The following is a 14,702-nucleotide window of genomic DNA, read 5'->3' as shown; positions in this document are numbered from 1 at the left end:
CCCAGATTGAAGATCCACGAAGACAGGTCTAACATCAACTAAGTCAGTTTGGTGATGAGCGTAACATACAACGACGGTTGCCAACATTAGGCTAATTAGCATCCCGAGAGTCTGATGCTGTTTACAGAGGTTTAAAGAAACCAGGTTTCCGCAGGTTGACTGGGATTCACTTTTCAATGCCTGGCACAGAGTCTCTCCCACATAGTAGGTACTCAAGTATTTGTTGAATACCTTTTAAAAATGCAGTTTCCAAGCTTCACAGAAGTGTCTAATTTGGCATATTTTCGAAGGCTCAATAATATGTCTTGTGTACACCATAGTGGGCAAATCACGGGTAAATGAACATCTTACCTTGAACATCTCACTGTGATACATACGCTGAAATGAGACAAAAATACCAGCCGTGCGGGGAGCTGGGGTGAAAGTAAGATTTCTGAAATCACACTGTGGCAGACGCCGTTGGCTGCTGTCCTCTGTCCCCTCACACCCCTTCTTCCCAGTTGCCAGGGGAGGGTTTTGTGTGCTGACCCATTCTGCGCTCAGGCAAGTGAGTGAAGGCAGACTGACAGAAACCTGCCAGACAGTTCTCTCCCCCTTGCCAGTGGTGGGTTCAGACATGGCCTGCGGCACAACCTGGCTGCTGTGGTCTCAATGTTGCTGTCCCCGCCCCAGTTCGTATCTTGCAACCTAATACCTCATGTGATAGTATTAAGAGGTGGGGCCTTTTGGAAAGTGATTAAGACTTGAGGGCTGTGCCCTCATGAGTGGGATTAGTGCCCTTATAAAAGAGGTTGAAGGCAGCTGCCTTGCCCCTTCTGCCACGTGAGGCCACACCAAGAAGGTGCCATCTTTGAAGCAGAGAGGGGCAGCCCTCACCAGATGCCAAATCTGCTGGCACTTTGCTATTGGACTTCCCAGCCTCCAGAACCGTGAGCAATAAATTTTTTGTTGTTTATAAATTACCCAGTCTAAGGTATTTTGTTACAGCAGCAGGAAGAGATTAAGATACTGGCGAAGGAGAGTAAGGGGACGTCTTCTAAGGGCTGCTCAAACAGATGTCCTTCCCCAATAGACACTTGAAGACAAACTGCCCCTCCTGCTTTTACACATGGCTGCTTGAGGATGTGATGATGCCTGGAGCTCTGGCAACCATCTTCTAACACGAGGTGCAAATAAATGGAGGAGGGGAAGTAGGTGGAGCAGCTGAGGGACTGCTTGGCTGAATGAACCAACCCTGGACCCGTCAACTGAGATGGAAGGCTCCATTGCTTAAGATCACTTCTTGCTAGACAGTCTGTGACTTGTAGCCAGAGACTCTCAATACAAGTAACTGTAGAATTTTCTTACAACTTTCTACTTTTTTCTGAGGTATTCAGAATATGAATTTAGACACCAATTTTCCTGGAGTTACTGTGGTTACAAAGAGTTATCTGACACACTGTGTAACAATTTCCCATAACCTTTTATTTTTATTTGCCTTAAATTCAGATTACAATACAAATAGGGTTGCTGTACCTGAGAAACCATATATCATCTGACTAAATGTCTGTACTCAGTGTACTGTTAACATATCCTGTTTTCCACTTCATATTTTGTACATTCAGTAAGCTCAACTTTACAAGGACACTAAGTGTGCCTGTGAGAGCCTGCGCTTGGTGTTACACCCAGCTGGAACCGGAGGCTCAGTGCCCACCTCTCATGTGACAATGACCTCTACCAGGTTGGCTGGGCTGCCCAGAAGGAGGGGAAGCCCCCAGCTCCTCCTGCCAAAGCCCCCTGAGTCATTCAAAATCTGTCTTTCAGAAAAGAATTTTTTTTCTTTAAATCTCAAACAGAAATTTCTAAAGGGCAAGGGATTCATTTATTATTTAGGGAGCACCATCTGTGTGCCAAGTATGGTGTTAGGTGTGAGACACAACAACGGCACACACAAACATACACACAAACAGGCGAAACCAGTCACAGGGTCTCAGAGTCCATGATCCACCACGGACCAGGGCCACCGCCAACTGTAATGACAGTCGTATACCGCACCACTCACAGTTCTGACATAATTCTGTCTGGCTTTGGTGGGAGCCACCGCAAAATCCAACACACTGGTCTATAAAATGCCCACAAGTTCTCCCCACTTTCTCTTCCCCTTAAGGAGACTGTGTCTTTAGGAACCTGCTGTTCTTTCCTGATACCTGGCAACGAATCGCTGCACTCACAGAGCTGAAAGCAGCTAGGCTGTTGCAGGGATCTGCTCAGCACAGACCTCAAGTCTATTACCAAGGATGAGATGCAGGTGGGCCGCCTGTGCTGTCACTCAACACATCTGTTGAGCACCTACTACAGGTCAGGCCCAGGAGCCCAGAAAAGACATTTGCTGTGACATCAGCAGATATTGGCAGAGGCAGTGGGGGACACACTCAGAATATCAGAGTCTCTATTGCTTACCAGAGGAAGAAACTAAGGCCCCAAATGAGCAGGTTCTAGAACTCAGGGCCTGGACTACCTGCTTCAAGCTTATGCCACTGGCCCGACAGGGCCACTGTGTCCTAGAAAGATATCTCCACGCACCCATAGTGCAGACGGGAGGAGGCACGAATCTCCTCCCCAAAGTGGATGTCTTTCCAGTCATGACACTGATCCTAGCCAAAGAGGAGCCCTTTCAAGAGGATGGAAGCAAAGCTCCCAGTGTATGCAAAGGCAGAAGTGGCTCTCCTCACTAGGAAGGGCCATGTGGCAGAGAACTGGGAGAAAGGGGTTTTCAGGAGTCTTTGTTTAAAAACAGGATTTCCCAATTGGCATCAGTTTCAGATCAGCCCCTCTCCACTCCCCCAGCAAACAAAGGGAAAAGCCACCACCACCACCACCCAGCCTGACAAGTGGGGGGCCCCACTGGGAACAAAATTCCTGGAGTCAGCGCAGCTTAACAGCATGCAGTGTGTGCTCCACCCCCTCAGCTCTGCAAGGGCTCAGCTCCTCTCGGTTCAGTTTAGAAAGATCCCTGCCAGGGAAGAGTGGGCTGGCCCCGCAAGGTCTCCCAAGCACCGAGTCTCCTGTGGCAAAGGAAGCTCCACTCCCCCTTGGAGACACTTCATGTCTGTCCAAACCTTTGGGACTGGAGGACAATAATTATATACTTAGGGAAGAAATTTTCCAAACCTAGAATTTTTATTTAATGAATAGACTGTTGGCTGCTGTGATAACGAAGAATAAAAAGATTTTCTAAGCAGCCAATACCATTTTCAGAATAAGGGAACCCATATTATCCATTCCCTGGTGCCTCAGGTGACCACATGAGGACTAGCTTGATGTCACTAGAAATTTTATTTTTTAATGCACATGCTGGCGTTCTTGGGACGTAGTTCAATCCACTTTCTGTATTCACGGTGCTTCAGCTGCAGCTGTGTAGGAGCTGGGCACACAGGCTGAGCCTCGGTTTCCCTTCCCCACCGTATTCCTAGAGAGGCTTCCCTTCCTATTCCAAGGGGCCTCTAGGGGTTCTGCTTTTTCTCTACTTTGCCTTTCCTTCCCCTGTGCAAGGAGGCCCCCGCCTCCTCTCTCCAAATCTCCTCTCCCGCCCCAGCAGCCAGCGTGGCTAACAGGTTTCCGCAGGCCCGTCCCTGGTGGGGCTAATGCAGTCCCCTCCTGCACAGCCCGGCAGCTCGGCTCCACCCCTTTCTGGCAGAAGTGACAGGGGGACAAAGAGCCTTCCCCCAGAAAAGGGCTGGGCGAGTAGACCTCTCCACAGAGTGGGACAAATCCATTTGCTGTAGCCCAGTCGTGCGGCACTATGATGTGGCAGCTTTGCCCGTGGATCCATTTAGAACCAAATGTGTCCAAAACGCTCCTTACCCACATCAGACGCCTTCCTTCACACGCAACACCGCGGCATCCCGCGAGCAGAGGGACCCCACAGTCCTCCAGGAACCCAAGTTTCCCAACTGAAGCCCCGTCGCCACCGGGACACCCACCTATTTGTTCAATGAGGTTTCTCCAGGAGTCGGCGGGGATGGGATGGATCATCTGCAGGGCCTCGGTGAGCGTGGTGGGGCTGTCGGCCAGGGCCGGGCACTCCTCGGGCGTGGTCCCATTTCCCGGGGTGGAGGACGACAGGCTGCCAGAGAGGGCGGAGGGCGAGGGGCTGGTTATTTTTAAGCAACGACACACGTTGGCCGGCTCGCGAGGGGCGTCCGCGCAAGCGGCTGCGGGCCAGCCGTACCCTGCCCCGACCCAGGCGCAGCGGCCGCATCCGCCGCCACCCCTCCCGGCCGGGCGGGCCCCACAGGTCCTTTTTGTCACTGCACCAGGGCGCGACGGGGTGATTCATTCCCACACCAGCCCGCCCAAACCTTCATGTTTTGGGAGCTCGCGGACAGGCGTCGGAAACTTGGCGCACCCTGCCCGCTGCGCGGCGCCTACCCGCCGGCCCGACGGGCCCCACGGTCAGGAGGCCACTCTGTGTCCCTCGCCGTCGCACAGCCCCCGTGCCCTTTCGGGCCCGATCCTCGCGTCCCAGGGCCACGCGGCGCGGAGAGGGGGCGCCGAGCTGGACGCGCGCGCCCAGGTCGCCCGGGCGAGGGGCGAGAGGCGTCCCCGGGCAGGGGCCCAGGTGCCGGGGGACTAGGCCGGGACTCACCACCCGCGGGGTGGGGTGCGGGCCCGACGGGGTCCAGGGCTGGACGTGGGGGGCGGTCGGGGCCCGCGGACCGGGGACTGGGGTTAGGCCGCACAGGTCGGTGCCGGCGCCCGGGGCTCAAGCTGGGAAGAAGGCATGCGGGGACGGCCGTCCGTCCTCACCTGCCGGGCAGGTGTCCCGCCGCCGAGTCGCGCGCGTCGCTCTCCGAGGTGGAACTGTCGTGGTCCACAGCGCAGGCGGCGCTGAAGGCTGCGGCCAACAGCTCCATGGGGTTGGCGGCGGGACGGGCACAGGGGCCGGGTCGGGGGCCGTGCTGGGTGCCCCGAAGCCGGGCCGGGGCGACGAGCGGGCTCCGGAGCGGGGTCGCAGCGCGAGCGGCTCTAGCCTGAGCTGCCGCCGCCGCCGCCGCCGCCGCTGCCGAGCGCTCCCGCGGGCGGGCGCGCGCCCGGAGGCTCCCGGGGTTGCCACGGCAACGGGGGAGGCGGGAGGGGCTCAGCGGCGGGGGCGAGGCCGGGCGGCGGCGGGGCGGGGGCGCCGGGGCTGGGCGCGACCGGGGCCCGCGGGCGCCCACTGCGGGCCCAGGACCTCCCGCCGCGTGCGCCTTCCTCCCGCCGCCGCAGCGCCCAGGACAGGAGAGCGACAGGGCAGACTGGGGGCCGGCGAGCCGCGCCTTGGCCTGCCCGCCCCCTTCTCGCGGTGGGGCCTGCGGTCCCAACTCCGCGGGGCGCACCTGGAAAGTGCGGGCGAGGCGACCCTCCGCCTTGCCCACGCTCGGCACTCTCTGCAGTCCCCCGCAGGGATGCGGCTCAGCGACTCCGCTTCTGCAGCCCCGAGCCGGTCCTCCAGCTGGAGGTGCCTCCGTCACTCGAGGCAGAGACTGAGGTCTCAGAGGCTCCCTGCACGCCAGCTCCTGACCCTTACGGTGGGGAGGGGGCCAGCACGGAGGCCTCTCCCGGCAAGTCTGGCCGCAGGACGAGCCTCCCTCAGCTACGCGAGACCCTGGCGGGCCCGGGCTGGGTTTGGGGGCGCGAGAGGAGGAGAAACAAAGTCCCCGAAAACTCCGCCTGGTTTCCCTGCCCGGTCTCATTGACTCTTGGAAGTGCGCCTAGTGTTAGCTAGTTCTGTTCTTAGCTAGTTCTGTTCGATCGCGGACACGAAAGAGCAAAAAGGGTAACTGGGGAGTTGAGGAGGCAGATGTCCCGCTTGGCGAGGTCCTAAAGGTGGGCCGAGGCAAGCCGGCCCTCTGCTCAGCGACAATGCTGTCTGCTCAGATGTGACATGGACACCTAGAGCGAGTCCATCCTGCGAGACAACTGGCACACTGCGCGGTGTCCGGAGGTCAACCCGCTCCGCTAAATGGCGCTCGGCGACAGCGCCGGGGTCTGCAGCCAGAGCCGGTTCCTATGTTTATGGTCCCAGGATACCTGAACGGTGCCGGCCGGAGTGTGGGGCAGGTTACTCTGCGCTTTCTACCCACCGGGCATTTGTTTAAATTAACAAGTTCCTCGGTTTTTTTGGATGCAAATGCTCATGGCGCATGGGATGCAGTTACTCATTAATTGCTTGGCTTTAATCAACCCATAGCCAGCCTTGAATAGGGCACTTGTGATCAAGGAAGGGTTGGGGAGGAGGAATAGGCGGCCTTTTGCCTGGAAGGGAATTCGGCTTTGCAGATTTCTGAGGGATCACCTGCAGGGTGCCGGCACATTCCATCTAGCTCCAGCTCTGACTCCAGTAAAGGGTGCTCAGGTTGACCGAAATCCAATTCCTAAAGCTTCCACTTAGCCCTGGCTCCCCTTTAAGGGCCAGAATGGACAGGTCTGATCTGCCCTTAAGGCCTCAGGTCAGATCTTGCCCTTAAGGCCTCAGAATATCACAGACAACCATCTGGTCTTCCCCTTCCCAAGCCAAACACCTCCCTTCCCTGATGCTCTCACATGGACCCATGTACCTACGGGCAGCCCCTCTCCTGCCCTCTGCATTTTCATCTGCTCACTGGCCATCTCCAGCTGGACAGCCCCTGTCTTAGTCTGTTCAGGCTGCTACAGAAATACCAGAGACTGGGCAGCGTATGAACAACGGAAATTTATTTGTCACAGTTCTGGAGGCTGGAAGTGTGAAATCTGGGTGCCAGTGTGGTCTGGTTCTGGGGAGGGCCCTCTGCCAGGTTGCAGACTGCTGACTTCTCATTGTAGCCTCACAGGATGGGAAGAGAGGGAGAGATCTCGGGGAGCGGGGTCTCTTTTATAAGGGCACTAATCCCATTCATGAGGGCTCCAGCCTCATGACCTAATCACCTCTCAAAAGTCCCACCTCTTAATACCATCACCTTGAGGGTTAGGATTTCAACATATGAATCTGGGGGGGACACAAACATCAAGTTCATAACATTCTACCCCTGCCCCCAATTCATGTCCTTCTTACATGCAAAATACACTCATTCACCCCAATAACCCAAAAGTCTTAATTTGTTCCAGCATCAACTCTAAAGTCCTAAGTCTCATCTAAATCAGATATGAATGAGACCCAAGGTGTGACTTATCCTGAGGCAAAATTCCTGTCTAGCTGTGAACCCGTGAAACCAAACAAGTTCTGTGCTTCCAAAATACAGTGGTGGGACAGGCAGAGGATAGACATCCCAGTTCCAAAACGGAGAAATAGGACAGAAGAAAGAGGTGACAGTTCCCAGATAAGTCCAAAACCTAGCAAGGCAAATTCCATGAGATCTCAAGCCTAGAGAATAACCCTCTTTGGCTTGAGGCTCTGCCTTCCAGACCCACTGGAGGGGTGGTCCCACCTTCAGGGCCCACTGAGGCAGTGATATCACCCCCACAGCTTGGTGGGGCACTGCCTGTGGCTCTGAATGGTGGCCCCATCCATGCCATGGTTCTCTGTGGTGGCCCATACTGTGCTTCTCTGTCAGGGTGGGGTCAAGCCCTTTGACATCAAGTGGAGGCAGCCTTGTCCCCCAGCCTGGGCACTCCGGGCCTGTGGTGGCACTGGCAGTCCTGAATTACTTTTTGGCTCATCCTTCCCTTGTCTTGAAGACAGCGTGTGTTCACAGCCAAATAGCTCTATGGTCCTGCCTGGAGGGTCTGAGAAGTCCACCAGCCTTCCTCCCCTCCCTCACTTCGTCCCCTTTTCTCAGTTTCCTCAGTCCCAGCTGGCACTGTGTCTGCTGGCGTAAGCCCACCTCTATGCTTGGCTTTTGTCGAGATGGTTAAGTCTGTGGTTCACACCGCGCGCATCTCCTTGTCAAATGGCCGGTCCCTTAGTGTTCCCTTCCAAACCTGCTTTCTCATATTTTGTACTATGGAACTGCTGAGAATTTTCCAAATCTTTCAGTTCTGCTTCTTTTTTGCTTAACAGTTCCATCTTCCCATCATTTCTCTCTTCTTGAATTTTACTATGAACCAGGAAGAACCAAGCCACTCCTTCAACACTTTGCCCAGAAATTTGCTCAGCTAAATATCCAATTTCTACCTTCTACAAAACACTATAGGCCGGGCGCTGTGGCTCACGCCTGTAATCCTAGCACTCTGGGAGGCTGAAGCGGGTGGATCGCTGGGGGTCAGGAGTTCGAGACCAGCCTGAGCGAGACCCCATCTCTACTAAAAATAGAAATAAAAATTATCTGGACAACTAAAAATATATATAGAAAACATTAGCCGGGCATGGTGGCGCATGCCTGTAGTCCCAGCTACTTGGGAGGCTGAGGCAGTAGGATCGCTGAAGCCCAGGAGTTTGAGGTTGCTGTGAGCTAGGCTGATGCCACGGCACTCACTCTAGCCCGGGCAACAAAGTGAGACTCTGTCTCAAAAAAAAAAAAAAAAAAACACTGGAGCATGTGCGCAGCCCAGCCAAGCTCTTTGCCACCTTATAACAAAGACTGCTTTTCCCCCGTGCCTGAGAACATGCTCCTCGTTTCTTTTTGAGACCCCGTCAGAGAAGCCTGTACCACCCATATTTCCTCCACCCATCTGTCCGTGATGACTTAGGAATTCTCTAAGACGACAGAAGCTTCCTCTACAGCGCTCCTCTCTTCTTGGTGAGCTCTCACCAGAATCGCCTTTACAATTCCATTCGTGGCAATCTAGGCTTTTTCTACCCAGCAGCTCAGCAATCCTCTAGCCTCTGCCCACTGCCAGAGCCACTTCCGCACTGTGGGCATGTGCTCAGCAGTGCCTTCGCCGCTTAGTGCTGGTTTCTGCCTCAGTTCAGGCTGCTGTAACAAAACACCATACACTGTGTGCCCTGCACCAACAGAAATTTGTTTCCCACAGTTCTGGAGGCTGGAAGTCTGAGATATGGGCACCGGCATGGTCTGGTTCTGGGGAGGGCCTCTGCCAGGTTGCAGACTGCTGACTTCTCCTTGTAGCCTCATGTGGTGGAAAAAGGGCTTGAGAGCTCTCTGGGGTCTCTTTTAAAGGACACTAATCGCATTCTTGAAGACTTCATCCTCTTGATCTCATCACCTCTCAAAGGCCCCACCTTCTGATACCAACACCTTGGGGGCGAGGATTCGACATCCAGTGTGCAGCCTGCCCTAAACAACTGAACTCCGTGTCCAGCAGGGCACTCACCGTCTCCCCCGACCCCCGCTGCCAACCAGGAGACCGAGTGGAACTTGAGAGCGAACGTCAACTTCTGCACCTTCTGGCAGCCCATGTGCCGATGGCTCACTGAGCTCCCTGGGTCCCCAGAGTCCCTCAAAGCAGTCCCCCCTCCTTGGTATCTGGGCTGTTACAGTCTCTCCTTGCCCAGCCCATCCTTCCCATCCTTCTCTCTGTCCCTTTCTGTACCATGGTCTGCTTTTGTCCCTCCTTTGCTGAAGCATCTGGGTTGGAATCCCATCACCTGCAGGCAAAGCCCAGCCTCCTCACACTGTAGCAGCTCTGAGCTGGCCGCCCCACTCACTCGCCAGCTTTCAGGGGCCGGGGACACGGTCCTCCCCAGCTCTTCTGAGGCTTTGGCCTCGCCACACTTTTCAAGGCTCTCGGCATTTCCAAAAGCCATGCCCTCCCCTGGGACTCTGCTCCCTCTGGTAAAGTCCTCCCTTGCAGTTTGGGGCGTGCTGGGGCGTCCCCACCAGGCCCTTCCCTTGTGTAACCAGCGGTCGCTGCCCACCTTGTGAGGCTCTGTTAACACCCTGTTAATGTCCCTGCACTGAGCTGGGGGCTCCACAGGTGTCTTAGTCGTCCCTCATCAGGGTTGGGAAGGGCACTCTCTGGCCAGTCTGTAGGGCCGCCTGGCGCGTGGCTTCATGCACCCTTAGATCTAACACTTAATGGGGGCTGTCACTTCACACTCTGCTGCACCAAAAAGAAAGGTTCATTTAAAAAAAAATCAGAAAATATTAAAGTGAAATTACATATATTAGGATGAGTACGATAACATCTTCCAATCGAAAAATAAGCTAAAAATATCTTCCTAATTATAAAGTCAGTTTAGAAAGTCACTGAGTTCTGAGGCATCTAACCTGAAGTTAAATTGCACATGTTCTATTTTCTATCATAGTTAGTGCGTATTAGGCAGGCTGTTATTAAAATCTCTTCTTAGCTGATACTTTGCTTTGAATCATTCACAAAATAAACTATCGATAAATATTCCAGATTTTTATACCTGATTGGCGCATAGTAGTTGCCCTATAAATATTTGCGAATAAATCGATGATATGCTTTTTAAAAATTTAGTTATTTTAGGTATTTTATCTAAAGATTATTTCTTCCTTTGGGTTATAAACGTTAAATATTGGAAGCAAAGTGAATTCAAAGTTCTTGTTCATGTTTGTAAAATTTTTCTTGATCTTGAGGGAGAATTTCTGGAAGTGGAAGAAAGCTTAGAGATGATCTGGCTATTTTACAGAAGAAACAAGACCAGAGTGTTAAATAAAATACCCAAGATCACGCAGCTGGCTAGTGGCAGATTCAGAAGCATATGATAGTAAGTCAAGACTAACTTTTATGGAATAAGGTACTGCAAGTTTCTATTCACTTATTCTATTTTCAGGGTCACATGGTATGTCACCAGAACATCAAATGCTTGTATTGTTAAATCTAGTAGGAAAATGCCTTGAACTAACTTTCTTTCTTCCTTCCATCCATCCTTCCTTCCTTCCTTTCTTTTCTTCCTTTCTTTCTCTTGCTTCCTTCCTTCCTTTCTTTCTTTCTTGTAGTGAGAAGACATTCCTCAAATATATATTGGAAACTTACAGAAACAGGTGCTTGATGGCTTTTAATTAACTGTATCTTTGAAATCCATAAATACAGTCACTTATTTTTGTCACTCTCAAAAGACTTTTTTACTTGCTTTGAAAATCAGCAAATGTAGTCTACTTAGGCAGAACCAGCAGTCAGTTCATAGAAGGCTACACCTTCTAGAATTAAGTGGACCCCAAATCTGGGGAGAATGTTAGGAAAAGGACAAGCTGTGTGTTCGGGAAGGGACCACCTTTCTCACTGCAGCTCTGAGAAACCCAGAAACCCGTACTCCATCGATGAAAAGATTTTGCCACAAGGAAACTTTCCAAAAATAAATTGTTCTGTTGTGTGGCTGGAGTTATTTTACTGGTGAGGTAGAGGTGGAGACTTTTCCTTACTTTTCATCATGGAGATAATTTGTGAATATGGGATTGTAACATGTGATGGAGGTAAAAACAAACTCAGTCCAGCCTCGCGTAGTAAGGAATAATCTGACCCAAAGAGAGGTCTGGCTTTGCAGTGGGCTCCTGGGAGGTGATCGCTAGGCTGTTGGAATGTCATGTCTGAACAAAGCGTCTTTCTTTACCTGGCAGCTTTGGGCCACACCAGATAGGGTGGGGCTTGGCTCATGTGGGGGCTTTGGTTCAACTTCCGGAGGGGCTGAAGACCGAGGTCAGCCATCTGGACACCAACCCAGCCTATGGGACTAAGCCCCAACAAAAACTCCGGACGCCAAGGCTCAGGTGAGCTTCCCGTGCACATTGTCACACATCGCTGCGGGGAAAGTTAGTTCTCTGTGACTACTGCGGAGAAGACAACTTCCTGTGGGGAACTTTTCTGGACTCTGCCCCAAGCACCTTTGCCCTTGGTTGATTAAAATCCGTATCCTTTCCCCACAATAAACTGTAACTGTGAGTTTAACCGCTTTCAGTGAATTCTGTGAGTCCTTCTAGCAAATTCTTGAAACTGATGGTGTACTTGGGGACCCCCAAGCCCTGCAGTTGGGGTCAGAAGTGAGGGCTGTCTTGTGGACTGTCCCCTGACTTTGCAAGTCTCCAGTCTGGTTTGGAGCCAAGTGATCACTTTCCTCTAACAGCCATCCTTTCCCTGACCTCCTTTTCTCCCCCTCAGTCTGTCCTGAACACAGGCTGCCATGTTAATCTTGCTCAAAAACATCAGATCCCACACATCCGTTGTCCTCAGTGACTCCCCAGTACCTTGTTGGTAACTCTGCTCAAAGGTGTGCAGGCTGGGCTGCCCAGATGAACGCTGGGTCACTCCTGAGGGCTCCCCAGGCCTGGCCCTCGGCTCTGTCAGCACCGCTCCATTCTCACCTGCTTCTCCTGCCAGTGGACCTGAGCTTTCCAGGGGCAGCTATGAAGATGTCTTGATCTCTGCATCTGGCACCTCCAGGAGGCATTGGGAGGGAGTGGGTGCATGAGTCAGCAGAGGGAGGTGGGTGGGCTTTGTGCTGCCATGCCCCTGCTTTGAGTCTTTCTTCCCCTGCGGTTATCGAGCAGAGCATTGGCACCCTCTTGGCATTACATCTTGCACTTCTTTGGCCAATCATGTTTCTTCAACCCACCTGTTTGGGAACCAGCAGGCAGTGCCTTCTGGGATTGGTGCCTCAAGCTTGGGGGAGGTGGCTGTGATCTGTCTTGGCGAATTCAAAAAACCATTAAAACTGGATTCAGTGTTTTGATGAAGTGAGGAGGGTTTTGCTTTTGTTTTTGTTCTTTTTTGCTGTGGTTGCTATGGTGGACCATTGTGCTTTTGGTGAAATAGGGAAAAGGCCAGAGGGATGAGGAGATGTGTGCAAACTCTCGTCTGGTTTAAGGAGATGTGGTAGCGCTGGATGGGTTTCAACGACGATGGGAAGCAGGCCCACAATCTTAGGGCTTAATTGCTGAGGACGGGATATTGCTATGCTGACTGCATTTTCCGAATCAAAAATAGACGGCCAAGAATTTCGCTCCACTTCCAGGAGTGAGAGGCAGTCTGGAGGGGGATACTCGGCTAGTGAAATGCTGGAATTTCCAAAGCATTTTGATGCTTCCTGTGTCCTTAGGAGCATCCTTAAAAGGCTGGGACAAATGGTGGCCAAGGAGCTTGGGAGATGCAGGGTCTGGAGTTTTGGCTCTGGGTGACATCATGGGCTTCTGACCAATAGGAGCATCCTGAAGCAAGGAGGTGCTAAGGAGTAAATACTGTAATTTCCAAAATATGTTGAGAATGAAATTTGGAGTAATTAAGATTAGATGGTTCCATTCAAATTTATTCATTTAAATCACCTTATAAACTACATAGTTAGATCTAATATAGTCCTTTTGTAGTGAGAGCACTTTGTAAACTACACAAATAGAAAGTGGGCCGGGTGCAGTGATTCACACCTATAATCCTAGCACTCTGGAAGGCTGAGGCAGGAGGATCGCTTGAGGTCAGGAGTTCAAGACCAGCCTGGGGAACATAGCCAGACTCTGTTGCTTCAAAAAATAGAAAAATTATCCGGGTGTGGTGGCATGCACCTATAGTTCCAGCTATTCGGGAGGCTGAGGCAGGAGGATCACTTGAGCCCGGGAGTTTGAGGTTGCAGTGAGCTATGATGATGCCACTGTACTCTAGCGTGGGAAACAGAGCAAGACCCTGTCTCCCGCCACCCTCCTCAAAAAAGAACAAGAAAGTGATATTATTATTATTTAAGTAGTCTATATTTAGTGATAAAATACATTCACTATAGTAATGGAAAATGTATTGCCTAACCATTAACCAGCAAAATTGTTAAGGTATAAAACAAAAAAGAAAAAGGTCCATACATAAACAAAGTGGACTTGAAGGAAAAGCATATGGTTAAGAACAGTAATAATTAGAAATTGTTCAGACATTGTTCCTCTGAAATGACAAATAACTGGATTTTAGAGAAATAGTTTCTATAACAAGAAGCAAGTATACAGTACGGTAACTTTTCATTTCCTATAGAGACATTAACAACCACCTCCATCTTAACATCCTGCAGAAAGAATGTTCTTTGTTGAGTTACCAGGACTAATTGTTCAGGGATTTAGGGTCTTGTGAAAAGATCAGTATGTTTTTGGTAGAGATGGGTCACTCTGGGGGAAATGGGACACAGGTGCAGTGTACCACCAACATGCTCAGTGCCAGGTCCTTGACTGCCAAGTATAATGTAGACACACCACACTTCTTCCCAGGAATTCAAAGCTTTTCACTACTATTGAGTCTGATAAGGAAACTGGTGACAGCAGTGTACAAATTAGCACAAATTAATTGAATGTCATCATAAAGAAAAAGCAGGATATTTCAGGAGTCTTCAGGAGTACATCAGAAACACAACAGTCAAAGAGTTTTGAAAATGAAAAGCTAGTGGTTGCCAAGCCATGGAGCTGTCATTCGCCCTTGTGGGTGGGAGTGTGAATGGCTGTGACCTTTCTGGAGGGCAGTCTGATAACACATATCACAAATCTGCAAACCATACTCCTTGGCAAAGAGACTCTCCTTCTAGGAATATATCCTAATGAACTACGGAGAGTCGGTGCAAAAAAATGAGCTGCAAGGATTCTTTTTATAGTGTTATTTATAACAGTGGAATATTTAATGTCCAATATAGAAGATTAACTATTTAAATTATGACGTATCTCTCAAATGGAATACTGTATCATTAAAAATTATTTTAAAGGAATATTTAATAATCTGCAAAGACATCCATAGTATTTGAAATAAAAAGCAGATTGCAAAACTGGATGGTAGTATGGTCTTATTTTGTTTATAAATAGACTTTTATATATGGAATTTTAAGCCTGCATGTATACTTTTAAAAGGACAAGAAGAATGATCACCAAAAATATTTCACAGTACTTGTA

At 51.0% G+C, this 14,702-nt stretch overlaps 1 protein-coding gene across 3 annotated transcripts in view; it reads right to left on the bottom strand.

The window, feature by feature from the left end:
- Positions 1 to 14,702, bottom strand: part of NGEF (neuronal guanine nucleotide exchange factor) — a 95,370-nt gene that overhangs the window by 29,779 nt on the left and 50,889 nt on the right. For 2 of the 3 annotated variants that reach the window (XM_045559612.1, XM_045559614.1), the window contains exon 4: positions 3,963 to 4,105. In XM_045559612.1, the coding sequence (XP_045415568.1) occupies positions 3,963 to 4,105 (143 nt within the window). Of the gene's footprint in view, positions 1 to 3,962; positions 4,106 to 4,788; positions 5,052 to 14,702 lie in introns of those variants that run through there. The other variant, XM_045559613.1, reaches the window with a different exon arrangement.

Source organism: Lemur catta, chromosome 8, assembly GCF_020740605.2.
Source record: "Lemur catta isolate mLemCat1 chromosome 8, mLemCat1.pri, whole genome shotgun sequence".
NCBI classification, from domain to species: domain Eukaryota; kingdom Metazoa; phylum Chordata; class Mammalia; order Primates; family Lemuridae; genus Lemur; species Lemur catta.
This window is presented reverse-complemented; position numbering and strand designations above follow the sequence as displayed.